General features: G+C 62.5%; 1 protein-coding gene across 5 annotated transcripts; it reads left to right on the top strand.

Annotated features, from left to right (window-relative positions):
- Positions 1-2,031: 2,031 nt before the first annotated feature.
- CTXN1 (cortexin 1) lies at positions 2,032-20,273 on the top strand. 5 transcript variants are annotated; one of them, XR_010081127.1, is made up of 4 exons: positions 2,032-2,159; positions 17,872-17,944; positions 18,755-19,238; positions 19,283-20,273. XR_010081127.1 is itself a non-coding variant. In XM_063403590.1 (4 exons), the coding sequence occupies exon 3, from the start codon at positions 18,862-18,864 to the stop codon at positions 19,114-19,116; it is 255 nt and encodes an 84-aa protein (XP_063259660.1). In that variant the 5' UTR covers positions 13,295-13,403; positions 17,872-17,944; positions 18,755-18,861; the 3' UTR covers positions 19,117-19,131; positions 19,283-20,273. The 5 variants fall into 5 exon arrangements, 2 of the variants coding, with proteins under 2 accessions (XP_063259660.1, XP_063259659.1); XR_010081126.1 differs by lacking the exon at positions 2,032-2,159 and adding an exon at positions 13,295-13,403 and having other exon boundaries at positions 18,755-19,174; positions 19,261-20,273; XR_010081125.1 differs by lacking the exon at positions 2,032-2,159 and adding an exon at positions 13,295-13,403.
- Positions 20,274-20,854: the final 581 nt, after the last annotated feature.

Raw genomic sequence — 20,854 nt, 5'->3', positions numbered from 1 at the left:
GGGGATGAGGATGGGATCCATGGGATGGGATGGGATGGGATGGGATGGGATGGGATGGGATGGGATGGGATGGGATGGGATCCATGGGATCCATGGGATCCATGGGATCCATGGGATCCATGGGATGGGGATGAGGATGGGATCCATGGGATGGGATGGGATGGGATGGGATGGGATGGGATGGGATGGGATGGGATGGGATGGGATGGGATGGGATGGGATGGGATGGGATGGGATGGGATGGGATGGGATGGGATGGGATGGGATGGGATGGGATCCATGGGATGGGGATGAGGATGGGATCTCTCCTCTCTTTGTTCTGGTCCCCCGGGGTGCGGGTGGGACCTGCCCTGGCGGGGATGAGCCCCGCGGTCTCCATTGGCACCGGCACGTCTGAGTTCCCCGGGAACGTCTGCCACGAGCTCCCGTAGCCATGGAGACACCGAAGCCGTGCACAGCAACACTTTTCCAGGCGTTTTTTCCCTTTTTTTTCCCCTGCCAGCCTCCTCGGGTCTGGTGACTCTGTTGTGCCCACGGCAAGGGCTGATAATTTCAAGGGAATCGTGGAATTTTGTGTAAAATGTCGGGGGAGAGCCCCGGCAGAGCTGATCCTCGCTCCCAGCCTCCCGCTGCTCCCAAGGTCTGAGCCACACCCAGGGCACCTCTGCCCATCTCCAGCCTGAAGGATTCCCTGTGGGATGGGGAATCTCTGCCCTGGAGCCAGGCTGGGAGAGCTGGGAGCGCTCACCTGGAGAGGGGAAGGATCCAGGGAGAGCTCAGAGCCCCTGCAGGGCCTGAAGGGGCTCCAGGAGAGGGACTGGGGACAGGGATGGAGGGGAAATGTGACACCCTCTGCTCTGCGGGGTGTGGGGAAGGCAGCATTCCAGAGGGACGGATCCAGCCAGGAATGGTGCAGCAGCAGGGATGTGCTGGAAGCTCCTGGCTGGAGGGGAGCAGCAGCTCCATCACCACGGTCCTGTCCCTGTCCCTGTCCCTGTCCCTGTCCCTGTCCCTGTCCCTGTCCCTGTCCCTGTCCCTGTCCCTGTCCTTGTCCCTGTCCCTGTCCCTGTCCCTGTCCCTGCTGGCCCCGGGAGCGTCCCAGAGATCCTCGGCAGGGTGGGATGAGCAGGATGAGCACAAGCAGCAACAGTGCTGGAATTCCAGGCTGGCATTTGGAAAGGATCTTGACCAAAAAAAAACCCAAACCCTGGGGCCTGGATCCCTCCTGCCTGTCCCAGCACGGGGCTGTTCCAAGGCTGTGTCCCCTTCCTGGCACCCCAGGGCCGCTCCTGTCCCCCACACCCCCGGGGCCACTCCCATGGGTGCCCCTGCAGCCACCTCGACCCCTCAGTCCTGGGTTTTCACAGCATTCCCACGGCTCTGCCCCTCCCTGCATCCCCAGGGCCCTCCTGCAGGACCACACCCACTGCAGCCCCCTGTCCCTGTTCCCAGGGTCCCTGTGCTGTCACCTCCTGGGTGTCCCTACCACGTCCCTCAGCACCCCCTCCCCACGGCACCCCTGCAGCCCCAGGGTACCACATCCCCAAAACCCCCCGAGGGCACCAATCCCCAAAATCCCCCCAGGGCACCAATCCCTGCATCCCTGAAATCCCCCCGAGGCGCGGCATCCCTGCCTCCCCCCTCCACCTGTATCCCGCGTTACCACACCCCTGAAATCCCCCCAGGGCTCCCCCTCCCCCCGCACCCCCGGCGCCACATCCCGCACACCTTCCCGCATCCCCACCTCATCCCATCCCCCCGCGCCCTCCCGCAGCCTTCCCGCCCCCTCCCGCCTCCCCCACGCCGGTACCACACCCCCGCATCCTCCATCTCCCGCATCCTCCTCCCCTCGCGTCCCCCGCATCCCTCCACGCCCTCCGCATCCCCGCACCCCGCGCGTCCCTCCCTGCCCACCCCTATCCTCACTCCGCCCCCCCGATCGCGGCTCCCCCCGCGTTCCGCAGCCCAATCAGGGCCGCTCGGAGGAATTCAAACCCCGGCCCCGCAAGCGCCGGCGGCGGCTCCGCTCCGCTCCCGCGGCCGGGAAGCTGCGCGGTGGAGCGGCCGGGAGCGGCAGCGGGACCGGGAGCGGGGCCGGTCCGGATGGGCTCGGGGAGCGGCGGGGCGGGCGCGGCCCCCGCCCGCCGCCCGGAGCGCAGGTGAGCGGGGAGGGACCGGGGGGGACGGGGGGGAACCGGGAAAGTTTGGTGGCGGAGCCCCCGGGGCTGCACCGGGCACCGCCCGCCCGCGGCTCCGCAGGGGCGGTGCGGGATGCGGGGAGACTCCGGTGCCGCTCCCGGTGCCGCTCCCGGTGCCGCTCCCGGTGCCGCTCCCGGTGCCGGCTGCCCCCGGCCCCGGGTGGGCTCCCTGCGGGGCTGGGGGTCCGGAGGGGTGCGGTACCCCCGGGGTCGGGGTGCGCCCGGGGGGCTGTGACAGCCTGGGGTGGGGGGAAGAGGGAAAAACGGGAATTTCGAAAGAAATATCGCTGTTCGATAAAATCTGAGATGGGCATTTTGGGGAAGAAGAAGTGGAAAACAAGGAATTCCTGCAGCTGCTGCAAAGCTGCTGCTCTGGGGTTCTGCTGTCGGGGGCTGCCGAAGCCCCCAGGGCTGAGGGGCTTTGGGGGTGCCCAGCCCGGGTCTGGCTGCGGGGAACTCGGGCTGGAAGGGAGCTCCGGGTCCCTGCTGGAGCCGGGGGGATCCCGCGGAACCCCGGGACGAGGGGCTGAGCCGCGGAGCTGCCCCTTCAGGAGCCGGGGGCATTTCTCTCCCAGCCCCTCGGGAAGGGCTGGAGCTGTGCGAGCTCTCGGGAGCGCCGGGCAGCCCTGCCCGTGGCGGAGGGAATTCGGGAGCTCTGGGCTCGCTGGAGGCGGCTTTTGGTGCAGAGCCTCGTGTGGAACATGAGGCGAAGCTCCAGCAGCGCCCGGTGTGGGAGTGAGGGCGGTTTGGTCACGGCCTGGCCCCGTCCCCTCCCTCCTGCCGGGCCCGGGGGGGTTCTGTCCCCTCGCCTTGGTCCGGCAGGAGCCTGTCCCGGAGCCGGGCGGGGACTCCGGGGCCGCTCCGGTGCTGCCGGGCTGGGCTGTGCTGGGACAGGGAAAGGTTTTCCCGGCGAAGGAGCGCGGTGGGAGCAGGATCTGTCTGGGTGCTCCTGGCAGCGCAGCCCCGGCTGCTCCCGGCCGTGCCCACACCTCTGGGTGAGGCTCTGGGTGAGGCTCTGAGCCCTGGGAGGCTGCCCGGGAATGGGTTCGGGGTCTCTCCCCTCGGCCCCGGCGTCTGGAGGGGAAGGGAGAGAGGTGCGATCACCCCTGAGAACTGCCCGGGAGCGGCGCGGGTGAAACCCCCGAGCTGCAAATCCCCCGGGAAGGAAGGATGGGACACGAGGACAGGGCCTCAGGCCGTGCCAGGCAGGTTCAGGCTGGATTTTGGGAGAATTTCTCCCCAGAAAAGCTCTTCAGGCAGCGGCACCGGCCGGGTCCCCGTCCCCGCAGGGATTTGAAGCCGTGTGGGGATCACCGGGCAGCGCTGGGATCGGGCTCCACCACCTCGGGGGGTTTTTCCAACATAAACAATTCCCCGATTCCCTGACCTGGGCAAGCTCCAGGGCCACCCGCAGCTCTGCTGTCCCCGGGGCTCCGCGCACCTGTTGCAGGTGCCCCAGGGCCCCGCTGCCCTCGCTGCTCTCCCGCTGCCGGCGAAATCTGCTCCGGCTCCGGGCCCGGGCAGCGCTCCCGGCGCTCGGCGGGGCGGAGCGGGCGGTGCCAGCCCCCGCCGGGCCGGGCCGGGCCGGGCCGAGCCGAGCTGGGCCAGCAGCAGGGCCGTGGGCGGCTGCCGGAAGAGCAGCCGGGGCTCGCCAGCTCCGCGCCTGGCCCGGGGGACAGGAGGGGACAGGAGAGGGGACAGGAGCGGGTGGCACCCTCGGGCTGCTGGCGCGGAGCTCTCTGGAATCGCCAAGTGCCAGCAAATCCAGCAAATCCAGCGAGTCCCGAGCCGTGCCTGGCAGCAGCCGCTCCCGGGAAGGAAGCGCAGCCGGGCTGGCAGCGCCCGGGGCTGCTCTGGCTCCAAACATTCCCGACAAAGTCAAATTGATGGATCGGAGCTCCCTGAAGGGGAACTTGAGGGCCATTAGGCTGCGGCTGCAGCCCGGGGCGGGGCGTTAAAGCCGGGATTAAAGGAATAACCACGGACGGGGAGGGAAATGCGGGATGGAGGCGCTCCAGGGCGTGGGGCCAGGGATGGAAAACTGGGAATTAGAGGGGAGCTGGAGCCTGCAGGGAGGAGCTGTGGGCACCCAAACAGGGACCTGGAGTGGGTCTGGAATTGTTGATCCCAGTCGTGCCTGGCTGGTGGAACAGAACCTGCCCATTCCCATTCCCATTCCCATTCCCATTCCCATTCCCATTCCCATTCCCATTCCCATTCCCATTGCAGCCGTGCCTGGATCTGCCTTCCCAAGGTCTGGAAAACCACCCTGGAACACCCTGGGATTCCCGCGGGAGGAACCCCCAGACCGTTCCCGTCCCAGCCCGGCTGGAGGATTGGGAGGTGTGGGAAGGGCAGGATGCTGCTGGGGCGTGGCCGAGGTGCAGACCTGGAGCCTGGGAAGCTCCCAGGACCCGGCAGCTCAGGTGTATCCATGGATTTGAACATCCCACCAGCCCCTGTGTGCCCTTCCCGGCCTGGCAGGGCTTGGTGCCCACGGGGTCTCTGCATCCCACCCACCCAGAGGAGGCAGAGCCTCCTTCAGGGAGCATTTTTGGAATCCAAACGTTTCTTTGGAAGCACATTTGGCTTCTGCTGGAATCCGCCCGTTCATGGGAATGGTTTGGAGCAGAGATCCCTGAGCCCACAGGAGAGCATCAGGAGAGCATCAGGAGAGCATCAGGAGAGCTTGGGGCCATGGAGAGGAGCAAACTCCTGGGAGCTCCCAAAGAGGCAGGGCAGGAGTTGCTGGATCCTCTTCAGCCTGGAACGGGCTCTGGAGGCCAGGCTGGGACGGTGGGAGGTGTCCCTGACCCCCTCCCAGCCCATTCCAGGGTCCCACAGCTCCCTGGGCGGTGTCCCTGTGTGAGCAGAGGTGGCTTTGCCATCCCACCCTCACCGTCCCCACCTTCCCGCTGCCCCTGGGCTCCCCTGGCCCAGCCCGGGGGATGCTCTGGGCTGGGAGAGCTCCTGGAATTCAGCTGGAAAATCCTCGGGTGGGCCCCGCGGGGCTGCCCGGGGTGGGGAGGGCTCCTCAGCCCGGAGCCTCCGGAGGTGCCTCAACTCCGGGATCTCCCGCAGCCCCTCCGCATTGCAGGGCTGGAGTTTGTCTTTAATTGCTCCGGGCTGTGCTAACGAAGGGATTAAGGCCTGGAAGGGTGAGCGGTGCCGGCCAAATTCCCCTCCCTGCTCCCAGGGCTGGTGTTTTGTAACGCTCTCCTTTCATCCCTTCATCCCTGCCGGGAGCATCCACAGCGGGATCCAGCCCGGAGCCGCTGCTGGGGATGGGCCTGGGACCCCTGGATGGGGTGAGGGGACCCCTGGATGGGGTGAGGGGACCCCTGGATGGGGTGAGGGAGCCCCTGGAAGGAGCCGGGCACTCCCTTCTCCCTGGATTCTCGCTGGCCTTGGCAGCTTGGAGCATTCCAGAAGGACCGGGATGGGCTCCAGGGCTGGGGTGTCCCGGGAAGGGGAGGCCTGGGGGGATGCTCGGTCTGCTCCTGTGCCAGGGGGGTCTCCAGCTGCTGCTCCCTGCTGGATCCATCCCTGGAATCCTCCTCTTCCAGGTCAGGAGCGCTGGGAAGGGCCCAAAGCTCCTCCAGGAGAGGAGGGAGCTGGAACTGGAGCTGCTGCCGGGGGCAGGCCTGGAATAAACGCAGGGATTCTCCAGAGCCGGGCAGGACAGGGGGATCAGGAGCATTCCCTGAGAGCGGCAGGGAGGGAGCCTTGTCCCCAGGGGCGCCGCTGTCCTGCCCTGGTGGCAGCGCCGGGCTCGGGCAGGCAGTGCCAAGGTGCTTCCAGGAATGTCCCCTCCACCGGGGCATGGCAGGGACACAGATCCGGCAGTGATGGAGAGCGCTTGGCACGGGGATGGCACAGAGTGTCCCTGCAGGGCCGGGGACAGGCGGCACAGCCGGGGATCCTGGCACGGGGCCGGGGCCAGGAGCTGCAGCCGGAGCAGGGGTGGGACACGGATCCCCCAGGCAGGGCCGGGGTCTCCGGCTGCACCTGGACAATCCTGTCCCCCTGTCTGTCCCTGCCCGGCACAGGGGGAGTGGGAAGGGTTCCAGCAGTGGGATGAGGATTTGGGATCTGGGGATGCTCCTTCCCTCCTGCTCTGTCCCGTGTGTGTCACCCAGCCCAGCCCAGCCCAGCCCAGCCCAGCCCAGCCCAGGCATTCCTGGCCCGGGGGAAGCCATGGAGGAGCCTTGGGCTGAGAGGAGAGATGGGCACGGGCCAGAGGGACCTGCAGGGATCCAGGGCCGTGCTGGGATCCAGGGCAGAGCTGGGATCCAGGATCCTGCTGGGATCCAGGGCCCTGCAGGGATCTAGGGCAGTGCTGGGATCCAGGGCAGTGCTGGGATCCAGGGCAGAGCTGGGATCCAGGGCCCTGCAGGGATCCAGGACCCTGCTGGGATCCAGGGCAGTGCAGGGATCCAGGACCCTGCAGGGATCCAGGGCAGTGCAGGGATCCAGGATCCTGCAGGGATCCAGGACCCTGCTGGGATCCAGGGCAGTGCAGGGATCCAGGACCCTGCAGGGATCCAGGGCAGTGCAGGGATCCAGGACCCTGCAGGGATCCAGGGCAGTGCAGGGATCCAGGACCCTGCAGGGATCCAGGGCAGTGCAGGGATCCAGGATCCTGCTGGGATCCAGGGCAGTGCTGGGATCCAGAGCCCTGCTGCCATTCCCGGTGTCCCTGATCCATCCCTCAGCCCTGTGCACCCCCAGCACATCCCTGGAGCCTCCCGGAGCTCAGGGCAGCCCCTTGGATCCGCCAGCAGCTCCCAGCTCCTTTCCCAGCCTGGCTGGCTCCAGCTGGGAGCTGTGGCCGAGGGAGGCAGGAGCGGGATCCCCCCGTTCCTGCAGCCCCGAACCTCCCGAGGGTGGAGAAAATCACCGGGAGTTCGCGGCTTGGGAACGGCATCGATTTCCGAGAGCTGAGCCCCGGCCCTGCCATCGATCTGCATTTTTATCAGCTCATCTCGGTGATGGGAGAGGCTCTGGCACTGCGGGGGAGGAGGAGGAGGGAGAGGAGGAGGAGGAGGAGCAGCTCTGCTCCGGGGGTGCTGCTGGTGCTCCCTCAGCGCCTCGGGTCCCCTGCTCGGTCCTGGGGTGCCCCACAGGTCCTGCAAGGCCTGGAGGGCTGGGGGAATGAGGAAAGGAGGGATGGAGGGAATGAGGGATGGAAGGAATCAGGGATGGAGGGATGCAGGGATGGAAGGAATCAGGAATCAGGGTTGCAGGGATGCAGGGACCCTCTCCAGGTTAAAACGCTCCGCAGGGACAGGGCCTGGGACACTCGTCGTGCTTTGGGAAGGGCATGGACCAAATCCAGCCAGGCTTTGCTTTCCCTCTTCTCTTCCCTCTCCTGCTCCGGTTCTCCTCTGAGCTGGGCGGGTGGAGGGGCTGAACAATTCCAGAGCATTCCCGGGGCAGGGAGCTCGCTCTTGTTTCCCCTGGAACTCGGTGATGGCAGCGATCAGTGCTGGCCCTTGGAAAATCCCTGTGGGATTGGGGCCGGAGATGGGCGAGGGGCAGAGCTGGGAGGGATTTGGGATGAGGGATGGAGGGAGGGGACACGGGGAGTGCCAGAGGGCAGGGATGGGGGATGTTGGGGTGGATATTGGGATGGAATTCCTCCCTGGGAGGGAGGTGAGGGGCTGGGATGGAATTCCCAGAGCAGCCGTGGCTGCCCCTGGATCCCTGGAATGCCCAAGGCCAGGCTGGAGCAGCCTGGGGCAGCGGGAGGGGTCCCTGCCATGGCAGGGGTGGCACTGGGTGGGATTTAAAGCCCCCCCAACCCATCCCAGGCTGGAATTCCGTGGCAGGAGCAGAGCTGGACAGGCCGGGATTGACGATCCCACTCCCGTGCGTTCCTGGGTTATTTTTGGGGAATTCAGCTCCGTGATCCACACAAAGCCTCGGCCGCTGCTCCGGGTGTCGGCGCACGTGGAGGGCGGCTCCGACCCAGGAATGATTAAAAATCCTTTAATTGTAGCACCGGGGTTCTTCGGGGCTGAGTCTTTGCCCATTTGCTCAATAATTCATGGCAGAGCCCGGTAATTAAACGCTAAAGAGCCGATTTGCCTGGCATTGTTTGCAGTTCCATTGCTGCTTGAATGCGAGAAATTACCGAGTCATTTAATTGGTAATTAAGAGTAATGATTGCTTCCCATGCTCCAGGAATTACTCAGCATTTCTGGGGTTGTTTGCACACAGCAGAAACACCCTCCCTGTTTTCCAGGCTGGATTCCTGTAAATTTATCCCTGGATTTGTGAGAGGGAAGCCTCGCGCTGCCCCATCCTGTTTTAATGGCTCACAAAACCCAGGAAAATGCAAATTAACACCAAACGAGGCTTAATTAGCACGGGCTGCCCGTGGGAAGCGCCGGGGGTTGATCCCTGAGCCCTTCCCAGGCTCTGACACTGCGCAGGGCCTTGGGCCTGCAGCTCTGGGGGAGACGGGAATGTCCAGGAGATTTTGGGGCTGGATTTGGGGATTTGGGGACCGGGATGAGCCGGGAGCTGGGAGCCTGGACTGGGATGGAACGGGAGTGGCACTGGAATGGGCTGGGATGGAACTGGGATGAGCTGGGAGCGGCACTGGGAAGGGCTGGGATGGGTTGGGATGAGCTGGGAGTGCCACTGGGCTGAGCCAGGTCTGGATTCCCCAGGGGTGGATTCCCCAGGGGTGGATCCCCAGGGATGGATTCCCCAGGGATGGATTCCCCAGGGATGGATCCCCAGGTCTGGATTCCCCAGGGATGGATCCCCAGGTCTGGATTCCCCAGGGATGGATTCCCCAGGTCTGCATTCCCCAGATCTGGATTCCCCAGGGGTGGATCCCCAGGGATGGATTCCCCAGGGATGGATCCCCAGGTCTGGATTCTCCAGGTCTGGATTCTCCAGGGATGGATTCCCCAGGTCTGCATTCCCCAGGTCTGCATTCCCCAGGTCTGCATTCCCCAGGTCTGGATTCCCCAGGGATGGATTCCCCAGGTCTGCATTCCCCAGGGATGGATCCCCAGGTCTGGATTCTCCAGGGATGGATTCCCCAGGATCGGATCCCCAGCCGGGGGTTTTGAGGTGTCCCCAGGGTTGGTGGCACCGGTGAAATCCTGAATTTCCTCCCCTGGGGCTCACAGACCTCACCCCGAGGGAAACATCCCCAAAAGTGGGCAGGGGCAGGGCAGGGCCTTGGGGCAGCTGGAGCCCCTCCCCAGGGGCTGGAGCTGGAGTTTTCCAGGGAGAGCTGCCCCAGCAATTCCAAGCAATCCCAGCAATTCCAAGAGCTGGGGCAGGGAATAATTCCCACATTCGTGTGCAGAGCTCTGAGCTGAGCGTGGCCGCTCCATGAAGAGCTCCAGGCAGGGATAACCTTTGCTTATTCCCAGCCTGGAGTTAACCTGAGCTGGCTTTTCCCTGCCTGAGCCCTTCCAGCTGCCCTTTCCTGCTCTCATTCCCGAATCGCCGGCTCCGGAGGCATCTGGGAGCCAGAATGTGAATTAATAATGTGCTAAGAAAATAAAGACACTTCAACAGCCTTTAAATCAAGGGGAACAGCCTGTTAAAGGCTTTGGACAAATCCCATTACTTTGTGTGCAGTTTTAGGGCTGGCAGGAATAAATCTCCCAGCGATTTATGGACGGTGACAAATCCAGGGAGAGCCGGCCCTGGGACGCTCCTCGTTATCCAGAGGGGCTCTGGGGCAGATTAATGAGTCCCACTGGAAGTGCCAACACAATTTGTGGCCCGGGGCCTCCGGGTCACCTGGGCTGGCATCAAAATCCGCGTTGGGAGCCTGGGATGCTCCTCCCTGGCTCTGGAGCGGGGCTGGAGGTGACAGGACTGGAGCAGGGAGAGGGGACAGGGGCTGGGAATTTTCATGTTGGTGAGGAAAGAGGGATCAGGGAATGTTTGTGGCTCTGGAGTGGCTGGGGTGGCTGCCAGGACCTGGGCCCTGCTGGTGTCACCGTGTCCCCGGAGCTGCCGGGACCTGGGCCCTGCTGGTGTCACCGTGTCCCTGGAGCTCCTGGGCCCTGCTGGTGTCACCGTGTCCCCGGAGCTCCATGTCCCCTGCCAGGGAGGACTGGCCCCTGTCTCTCTCCTGTTTTTGGTGTCACAAACCTCTCTGGCTCCACCAGGAAGGGCTGGGTTTGGTGGAAAACTGTAGGAATTTGGTTGGGAAGCTGACTGTGCTCAGCTGTGGATTCCCCTGGCTGCAGCTCCCCATTCCTGGGATTCCAGGGCTCCCTGGGAATTCGGGGCTCCTCCCTGTGTTTGCCTGACCCTGGAAATTCCTGCTCCAGCACCTCTTTCCCTTTCCTTTCTCCTCTTTGGAGCACCCAAAGGAGCAGGATCCCCCTCCTCGGGGGGCCGGGACTCTGCAGGGAGAGCTCCCAGTCCCTGCAGGGATCAGCTCAGGTGTGACACATCCCTCACCTGTCCAGGAGGCTCCGCAGGGCTGGGCTGGGCTCCGGGAGGGAGCTGAAATTCTCTGCTTGAGCAGGGGAGCCTGGAAAGGACAGGGGAGGACAGGAAAGGACAGGAGAGGACAGGACAGGACAGGGCAGGACAGGAGAGGACAGGGGAGGACAGGGGAGGGGAGGACAGGACAGGACAGGGGAGGACAGGACAGGACAGGAGAGGACACTCCCTTCCCTCAGTGTCACCAGGCGTGGGGGGAAATGTTGGGAATGAGGCCTCAGCCCTCGGGAAGGGGCCTCAGATCCCCCTTGGTGCTGCCCAGGAAAGGGGCTGGGAGCTGCCCCGGCCCCCCCTCCAGGGTTCTGGTGTTATCCAGAATAATCATGGAATTATCAGGGTTGGATGGAGCCTCCAATCCATGGAGCCCAACCCTTCCCAGCCCTGCCAAGGCCACCCCTGTCCCCAAGGGCCACATCCCCACGGCTGTCACCCCTTCAGGAGTGGAACCCAGCCTGTTCCAAGGCCTGCCCACCCTTTCCAAGGGGAAATTTCTGCTCCTGCAGCCGCCCAGGCTCCCAAGAAGTCCAAGGTGATTTTCTTTCATTCCCATTAAACCCAACCTTCCAGGGCTGGAACCTGCAGGAAGCACAAATGGTTTCCCCCAGCCACGGGCAAGGTTTCCTGCCTGGAACTGGAGCAGCCAAGTGTGGGATTGTCCTCCAAGCAGGAACAGTCACTCGGTGCCACAGGGCTGTACCCAGAGCAGCCGCTGCGGCTTCCACAGATGCCTTTGTCAGCACTAAAAAAGGGCTCAGATCCTGCCAGAGATTTATGGAATTCCGTGGGGACGGGAGCTGTGATTAGAGGAGCGCTCGGAGTTCCCTCTCCCCGAAGTGCAGGGCTGAGCCTCATTTCACTGCCCAGGAGGAACCTGCTCCCCTCCAGTCTCCACCTGGGATGAGAAATCCCCAAAATATCCCCCAAACCCCGGATCCCCCTGGGCTGCAGCTCCAAATCCCCGCTCTGAGGATGGCATTGACATTCCTGAGTGCCAGAGCCTCAGGGCACCTCTGTCCCGCCTTCCCCCAGGACCATCCGGCTTTTTGTGTTCTAAGAGGAAAATCTCCTCAGCACACGGATCCCTTCCAGCTCTGGAAGCCTCCCAAGGAGAGAGGGCAGAGTGGGAAGCTCCACACAGCAATTCCCGCAGGAAGGGGCTTCGGGACAGGCAGAGGAACTCTGAGACAAAAGTCTCGAAACTAAACTTGAATTAAAGCAAAGAATCCCAGAATGGCTTGGGTTGGAAGGGACCTGAAATCCCATCCAGTCCCATCCCAGGGGCACAGAGAGCTCCAAACCCCGTCCAGGCTGGGCCTGGACACTGCCAGGGATCCAGGAGGGATCCAGGGATGGACAGGGATGGACAGGGATGGATGGATGGATGGATGGATGGATGGATGGATGGATGGATGGAGGGATGGATGGATGGAGGGATGGATGGATGGATGGATGGATGGATGGAGGGATGGATGGATGGATGGATGGATGGAGGGATGGATGGATGGATGGATGGATGGATGGATGGATGGATGGATGGATGGAGGGAGGGATGGAGGGAGGGATGGATGGATGGATGGATGGAGGGATGGAGGGAGGGATGGAGGGATGGAGGGAGGGATGGAGGGAGGGATGGATGGATGGATGGATGGATGGATGGATGGAGGGATGGATGGAGGGATGGATGGATGGAGGGAGGGATGGATGGATGGACAGGGATGGATGGATGGACGGAAGCAAAGGCATTGAGGCCACATTTGGGGACGGGAACAGAGGATGGATTTCTCCAGAGGAACTGTGGGAGCTGCCAGGGCTCCTGTGGCTCTCCCAGGAGCCCTTCAGGAATTGCTCATCCGTGCCCTCCCAGCCCTGCCAGGGCCCGAGGAGCAGCAGAGCAATTTTAATTTGCCCCTGCTGAGGCTGCCCTGCCCTGGGCACCGAGCGCTCCCTGCACTGCTGGAGTGTGGAAAACTCCCCGTGGGCACCTCCCAGAAACCCCAATTCCACCAGGACAGGGTGGGCAGAGCAGGAAAACACACGGCTACCCCCAGGAATGTCCCTGTAGGAACGGGGCTCTGGAGCTGCAGCACTTTGCATCCCGGGGATCAGCAGGGAGGGTTTTGGGGTGCAGGAGCCCCCCAGGGATCAGCAGGGAGGGTTTTGGGGTACAGAAACTCCCCAGGGATCAGCAGGGAGGGTTTTTGGGGTACAGGAGCCCCCCAGGGATCAGCAGGGAGGTTTTTGGGGTGCAGGAGCTCCCCAGGAATCGGCAGGGAGGTTTTTGGGGTGCAGGAGATCAGCAGGGAGGTTTTTGGGGTGCAGCAGCTCCCCAGGGATCAGCAGGGAGGTTTTTGAGGTACAGGAGATCAGCAGGGAGGTTTTTGGGATACAGCAGCCCCCCAGGGATGAGCAGGGAGGTTTTTGGGGTGCAGCAGCTCCCCGAGGATCAGCAGGGAGGTTTTTGGGGTGCAGCAGCCCCCCGGGAGATCAGAGGGGATTTTTTGGGAGCACAGGGATGGGGAGCAGGGGCGGGGGCTCAGCTCAGCCCCCAGCCCGCAGCCCTCCCACGGTCTGGCTTTCCCAGGCAGGCGCCTCAGGAACTTCTCCGGTTGCTGCTCCACCTTTTATTCTAATCGATTCCGCATCGCCATAGGAACCGCCCGGGCGGCAGCGAGCCGGGGATGGCCGGGGATGGAGCCGGGAGCCCCGGGCGGGCAGGTACCGCACCCGGGGTGGCGGAGCCGGCCCGGACCGGGGGGGTCCGCGGGGATCCCGGCCCGAACCGCTGGGGGGGCTCGGGGGGTCCGGGGATATCGCAGCGGTGCTGTCCAGGCGGGCGGAGAGGGCAGGAGGGGGATTTGGGGTGGGGTTTGGGGTTGGATCGCTTTGGGGAAGGGTCCCTGCGAGGATCGGGGGTCTCAGAGCCCGGGATTTGGGGGAATCCGGGCTGGGGCTGGGCTGAGCCCTCCCCTGGGAGTGGGATGGGGCATCCCGGGCGCTCCCGGGGCGGATCCCCCCCGGATCCCCCCGGAGCCGGGGTCCATCTCCGGGGGCTGCGGGATCCCGGCGCGGTTCCAGCTCGGGAGAGGCGCTGGAGCCCCTCCCGTGTGGACACGGGCTGGGCCAGCGGGGAACAGAGCCTGGGAGCGGGTCTGGAATGGGAGGGGACCCCGGACACCCAGGGAGTCCTGAGGAGCCCCAGGAGCCCCCCCGGGCACGGTCCAGAGCCAGGGCAGGGTCTCTCCTGGACCCCTCAGTCCACCCCACAGGGCCGGGGGGCGCAGAGGGGCTGGGGGGAGCCCCTGGATCCCGCTGGATCCTCGGGAAGGGCTGGCACCGCCTGCTCCCGGCTTTTCCCGGCTCTCCAGGACGGGATGGATCCGTTGGAGGTTCGGGCTGGAGGTGGAGGGGGCTCAGCACCCCCTGGGCACGGACTGTGGGAATGGCAGAGGGGAGAGGGGTCTGTCCCTGGCAGGGAATGGGAGGGAAGCTGGGAAGGGGAGGTGGATCCCAGTGGATCACAGTGGATCACAGTAGATCACAGTAGATCACAGTGAATCAGATTCTTGACATGGGGACCACTTTTGTTCCTGCTGGGGCAGGACAGAGGAGAAGCCCCCGGGGCAGCCCCGAGCTGGGGGCACAGGCAGGAGCAGATCATTATTATTATTATTATTATTATTATTATTATTATTATTATTATTATTATTATTATTATTATTATTATTATTATTATCCCTGTGTTATTTCCAGGGATAACAACTTTGGGATGCACAGCAAAGGCAGAGAGGAGAACTGGGACTGTCCCGGCCTTTTCTGCCCCCCAAAAACCAGCGGGGACAGCCCTGGGCTCCCCTGGAGCTCCAGTTGGGGCACAACCCCCGGGCACTCGGGGCAGCTCCGGGCTTTGATCCCGTTGGAAATTCAGGATTCCCTGGCAGAGGCCCTGGATGCACTCCAGAGGCAGCCAGGCCCCGTCCCAGCAGCAGCATTGACTGAAAAAGGCAATGCAGGATTCCAGGAGCTCCGGGGGCAGCACCAGGGTGGCCAGAGGGGCACAGAGCCGCCTCTGTCCTGCTGGGACAGGGCTGGGACAAGGCTGGGACACAGCTGGACACAGCTGGACACGGCTGGGACACAGCTGGACACAGCTGGACACGGCTGGGACACAACTGGACACAGCTGGGACACCAGGACCGCTGCTGTGGAGGTGACGGGAGGGAGGAAGGGAGGGAGGGACCCCCATGGCCCTGCCAGTGAAGCTTTTCCCCACCTCTGAGGAGTTGAGGCACCAAAAATCATGGAAAAAAACCACTCCAGGGAGATTTTCCAAACCTTTACTTATGAGCAAGACGAGGGTGGGGTAATGAAGGGAAAAAAGGGGAGACTCAGGGTGGGAATGAAGGAGAAATTTTTTAGGATGAGGGTGGGGAGGGGCTGGGATGGAATTCCCAGAGGAGCTGGAGGTGCCCAGGGCTGGGCTGGACGGGGCTGGAGCAGCCTGGGGCAGTGGGAGATGTCGGGGCTGGCTCTGGATGGGCTTTAGGCTCTTTCCAAACCTGGATCCTGCCCTCCATCCCGGATCCTGCCTGGCTCTGTGCTCACTCCCTCCTTTGTTCTAAATAAGCATCTCATTAGGTATTTGCCGTTCCCAAATTAACATTTAATTCGTGCCTCATTCCCAGAAAAACCTGGGCGCAGCCTCCCGGAATTGTTGACAGTGATCCTGTTCCTCCGTGAGCTCTGTCCCTATTAAGCAATTTCCTCGCTCGTGTCTTTTGAGTTACTAAGGGAACAGGAATAAAATCTTAATAAAACTCCATCAGCTGTTCCTGAAATAACAGCAGCCTCCTTCGAGGGGCCTGAGCGCAGGGAGGGGGCTCTGCTGCAGATTCCCAGGAAATCCAGAGCCATGGACTGGGTTGGGCTGGAGGGGCCTCAAAGCTCCTCCAATCCCATCCAATCCCACCCAATTCCACCCAAATCCACCCAAATCCATCCAAATCCACCCAAATCCACCCAAATCCAGCACCCTGGGGTGCTCCAGCTTGGCTTTGGACACTTCCAGGGACAGGAACCTGTTCTGGTTCTTCCCACTGTGATGAAAGGGCAACACATCCCAAAAGGGAATAAATCCTTTGTCGTGGATATTGCAGGATAAATAATATTTAATATAAATAAGGTATAAACTATATAAATATATATATAGTTTAATTAATAATATAGAAATAAATAATACCAGGGTTACCAATTAGCAGGAATTTTCCTCTTTTGCCCTGGCTGTGCCTGTTCCTCCCAGGGCCAGTTGGGCATTTCCAGATCCAGGATTCATCGCTGTCCTGAGCACCACAAAGGGGAATTTTTTAACCCAAAACGTCCGTGGGGAGCACGAGGAGAGGTTCAGGCTGGATGTTGGAGGAATTCCTGCACGGGAATTCCTGTCCAGGTGCCAGGGCAGGGGTGGAATCTCCATTCCTGGAGGGATTTAAAATCCTGTGGATGTGGCATTTGGGGTCAGTGGTGGCCTTGGATTGCTCTGCCTTCCCCTTCCCCAGGGATATTGAATATTGGGGATTGGATATTGAATATTGGGGATTGGATATTGGGTATTGGATATTGGATATTGGGTATTGGATATTGGATATTGGGTACTGGATATTGGGTATTGGATATTGGATATTGGATATTGGGTATTGGATATTGGATATTGGGTATTGGATATTGGGTATTGGATATTGGATATTGAATATTGGGTATTGGATATTGGGTATTGGATATTGGATATTGGGTATTGGATATTGGGTATTGGGTATTGGATATTGGATATTGGGTATTGGATATTGGATATTGGATATTGGATATTGGGTATTGTATACTGGGTATTGAATATTGAATATTGAATATTGGATATTGGGTATTGGATATTGGGCATTGGATATTGAATATTGGATATTGGGTATTGGATATTGGGCATTGGGTATTGGATGTTGGGTATTGGATATTGGATATTGAATATTGGATATCACTGCCAGGGGATGCTCCTGAGCTCTCCCAGGGAGATTTTGGGCATTTTTCCTGGAGCCTGGATTTTCTGGAGCCTGAATTCAGAGCTCCAGGATGCTGCAAGGGGATATTTGGGTGGATGTTTCAGGAGGATTGTGTGGATGTTCCAGGGAGGATGCTGTGGATGTTTCAGGGATCACGGTGTGGATGTTCCAGGGAGGATGCTGTGGATGTTTCAGGAGGATTGTGTGGATATTCCAGGGAGGATGGTGTGGATGTTCCAGGGATCACGGTATGGATGTTCCAGGGAGGATGCTGTGGATGTTTCAGGAGGATTGTGTGGATATTCCAGGGAGGATGGTGTGGATGTTCCAGGGAGGATGGTGTGGATGTTTCAGGGATCACGGTGTGGATGTTTTAGGATGCTGTGGATATTCCAGGGAGGATGCTGTGGATGCTCTCCTGAGGGGGTGGTGTCAATGTTCTCCCAGCGAGGATGACGTGGATGTTTTCCCAGGGAGGTTGTCATGGATGTTCTCCCAGGAATGTGGTGCAGATATTCCAGGGAGTTTGGTGTGGATATTCCAGGAGTTTGGTGTGGATATTCCAGGGATGTTGATGTGGATATTCCAAGGATATTGGTGTGGATATTCCAGAGAGTTTGGTGCAGATATTCCAGGGGGTTGGTGTGGATATTCCATGGGCATTGGTGTGGATATTCCAGGGAGGCTGATGTGGTTATTCCAGGGATATCCCTGTGGATATTCCAGGGAGTTTGGTGTGAATATTCCAGGGATGTTGATGTGGATATTCCAGGGAGGTTGGTGTTGTTATTCCAGGAGTATCCCTGTCGATATTCCAAGGATATTGGTGTGGATATCCCAAGGATATCCCTGTGGATATTCCAGAGAGTTTGGTGTGGATATTCCATGGGCATTGGTGCAAATATTCCAAGGATGTTGGCGTGGATATTCCAGGGATATCCCTGTGGATATTCCAGGGATGTTGGCGTGGATATTCCAGGGATATCCCTGTGGACATTCCAGGCACACTGCTGCGGGTTTCTCCTGTCTGAGCTCCCCAGAGGTTCCGGAGGTGTCCCTGGATGTGCTCCATGCTCCCTGCGGTGCCCACAGCCCTTCTAACCTGTCCCTGCTCTCTCTGTCCCCTCCTGCCTCCGCAGCCCTGGACAGCCGGACCCCGGCGAGGCTCCCTCGGTGACGGGGCTGTGTGGGCACGGCCTGGCCCTGCTCCAGGTGGGTGCCCCTCTCTGCTCTGGTGGGAATTCTGGTGGGAATTCTGGTGGGAATCAGCTCCAAGCTGGGCAGGAAGCAGCAGCTGGGCACGAGTGCAGGAATGAGCCCCCCCTGTCCACCTCAGGGCAGCTCCAGGCCAGGCTGAGCAGCCCCTCTGCCCCCACAGCTCCGTTTTGGTGGGGATTTCCTGGGGTTTGGGCTTCCCAAGGGTCCCTCAGCACCCACCCGGGGATTTATGGTCAGAGGAGCAGCCTCTGCACCAGTGCCTGGAGCTGCCCGCCCACCCCGTGCCCTCACCAGGGGCTTCCTGAGCCTGCCAGAAAATCCCGAATTCCCCGTGAACCTCCCCGCCCTCCCCGTGCCTGGTGCTGCATCCCGTGGCCTGTTCCTCCTCCCCAGGCGTCTCTGCTTTCCCCACATCCAATCCCTTCACCATCTGTTTTTCCACGTCCAATTCCTCCTCCCTCACCATCTCTGCTTCCCCCACAGCCGATTTTCTCCTCCCTCACCATCTCTGCTTTCCCCGTGGACAATTCCCCCTCCCTCACCATCTCTGCCGTGCCCGTATCCCGCTCCTGCTCCCTCAGGGTCTCTGCTTTTCCCCTCCAGGGAATTCTCCCTCCCTCAGGGTCTCTGCTTTTCCCCTCCAGGGAATTCTCCCTCCCTCAGGGTCTCTGCTTTGCCCTCCAGGGAATTCTCCCTCCCTCAGGGTCTCTGCTTTCCCCCCCAGGGAATTCTCCCTCCCTCAGGGTCTCTGCTTTCCCCCCCAGGGAATTCTCCCTCCCTCAGGGTCTCTGTTTTTCCCCCCAGGGGCTCAGGGCTTGGCCAGGAGCCGATCCCGAGGGCTCGGCCATGGCATAGGCGCTTCTCCAGGCTGAACTCGGCTGCTCCCTGCCCCGGAGCCCCTCGCCTCTGCCATGAACGATGCATCCACCATGGATTATGAACTGCTCTCCCCGTCCCTGGTGGAGCACCCCGCCGGCGCCGCGGGCATGGACGCCGAGCAGAAAACTGTCTTTGCCTTCGTCATCTTCCTCCTCGTGTTCCTGGTGATGCTGATGGTGCGCTGCTTCCGCATCCTGCTGGACCCCTACAGCCGCATGCCCGCCTCCTCCTGGACGGACCACAAGGAGGGCTTGGAGAGGGGCCAGTTCGACTACGCCCTGGTGTGAGCCTGGCACACTCCGGTGTGATCCTGGCACACTCCAGGTGGGAGCCTGGCACACTCCGGTGTGAGCCTGGCACACTCCGGTGTGATCCTGGCACACTCCAGGTGGGAGCCTGGCACACTCCGGTGTGAGCCTGGCACACTCCAGGTGTGAGCCTGGCACACTCCAGGTGTGAGCCTGGCACGCCCTGGTGAGCCTGGCACGGGGCAAGCCCCAGCTCCGGGTGCCACCCCCGGCCCCCCTTCCCGGGTGCTGCCCCGGGCAGGGGGAGTGGGGGCGATGCTCTGGCCCCGGAGCGATGCTCTGGCCCCGGGGCGATGCTCTGGCCCCGGGGCGATGCTCTGGCCCCGGGGCGATGCTCTGGCCCCGGGGCGATGCTCTGGCCCCGGGGCGATGCTCTGGCCCCGGCGAGGTTTTCTAGGCGTTTCTCTCTTTTCTAAGCACTTCTCGGTTCTCCTGGCAGCCCGGAGGGGCCGGGACGGGGCATGGCGGGACCTGCCCTCGGCCCGCGGGGCCCTGGGCCGGGCTCTGCCCGGTGCCAGCCCCGGGCTCCGCGCCCCCCGCGCCCCCCGCGCCCCCCGGGAGCGCTGCCGTGCTGCAGTGCGTGTGTGTGTGTGTGTCCTGTGGCTGAGCTCTGTCCGTGCGGGGTCGGCTCCAGACCCCAGTGCTGGCTTCGTTCCTCGCCTGTGCCGCTCCCCAGCCCCCCAAAAAAGGGAGCGGCGGGGGGAGACCCCCGTGTGCGGCCCCCCCTGGCCTGCAGCCCTGCCCCTTCCCCCGGCCCTGCCCAGACGGGGACACCAGGCTGGGCCCGGGGTCCCAAAAAACCTCGGGAGAGGCTCCTCGGGCAGCTCCCAGTGAGCCCAGTCCCTGCTGGGTGCGATCCCAGTGAGCCCAGTCCCTGCTGGGTGCGATCCCAGTGAGCCCAGTCCCTGCTGGGTGCGATCCCAGTGCCACCAGTCCCCGCTGGGTGGGATCCCCGGGGGTGTCCGGCCCTTCCCCGGCTCTCCCGGGGCTCTGGAAGTGGCCGAGGGGCGAGCAGAGGAGCCGCCGGTGGCCGCAGGGCTCCCGAAGGTCGCGGGAGGGTTTGCAGGGAGGGATTTGAGCCCGGGGGCAGAACCTCGGCCCCTCCATGGAAATAAAGCCTCACCGTGCCGACCCCAGCCGGCTCCTGCTCCGCTCTTTGTCCCGGGAGGGGAACCGGACCCTCCCCAGACCCCGCGGGGCTCCTGTTCCCCCTGCCCGGTTCTGTCCCACTCTCGGTTCTGTCCCGTTCCCTCCCGGTTCTGTCCCCGCTCCCTCCGGGTGCCGCAGTCCCGCCCGCCCTCTGCTGGCTCCGTCTGCTCTGGGAGCCGGGAGGAGCTTCCCAAACCCGGGAATCTCCGCCTGGAAGGAGCGCCCGGCCCGGAATCCCCGGCCCGACCCGGCCCGACCCCGGCCAAGCCCGCCCAGTGCCCCCCCTGCCATGGCAGGGACCCCTCCCCTGCCCCAGGCTGCTCCAGCCCGGCCCTGGGCACTGCCAGGAATCCAGGGGCAGCCACAGCTGCTCCGGGAATTCCATTCCAGGCGGGAATTCCTTCCCAATATCCCACCCAAATCCCCCTGGTCCAGTTCAGATCCATTCCCGGTGTCCTGTCCCTCCATCCCTGTCCCCAGCCCCTCCCCAGCTCCCCCGGAGCCCCCTCAGGCCCTGCCGGGGGCTCTGAGCTCTCCCCGGAGCCTTCTCCAGGCTGGACAATCCCGG

The sequence above is a fragment of the Prinia subflava genome, chromosome 8 (assembly GCF_021018805.1).
Source record: "Prinia subflava isolate CZ2003 ecotype Zambia chromosome 8, Cam_Psub_1.2, whole genome shotgun sequence".
In the NCBI taxonomy this organism is placed as follows: domain Eukaryota; kingdom Metazoa; phylum Chordata; class Aves; order Passeriformes; family Cisticolidae; genus Prinia; species Prinia subflava.
Note: the sequence above shows the minus strand (reverse complement) of the source record. Positions and strands in the feature narration are given on the sequence as shown.

What these genes read in the sequence shown, in the direction of transcription:
- CTXN1 (XM_063403589.1), top strand. Translation starts at nt 14,693, where the DNA reads ATGCAGGATTCCAGGAGCTCCGGGGGCAGCACCAGGGTGGCCAGAGGG. An exon ending in CCAGGACCGCTGCTGTGGAG is followed by an intron (nt 14,896 to 17,871) that starts GTGACGGGAGGG and finishes CTGCCTCCGCAG; the next exon opens with CCCTGGACAGCCGGACCCCG. An exon ending in ACGGCCTGGCCCTGCTCCAG is followed by an intron (nt 17,945 to 18,754) that starts GTGGGTGCCCCT and finishes TTTTCCCCCCAG; the next exon opens with GGGCTCAGGGCTTGGCCAGG.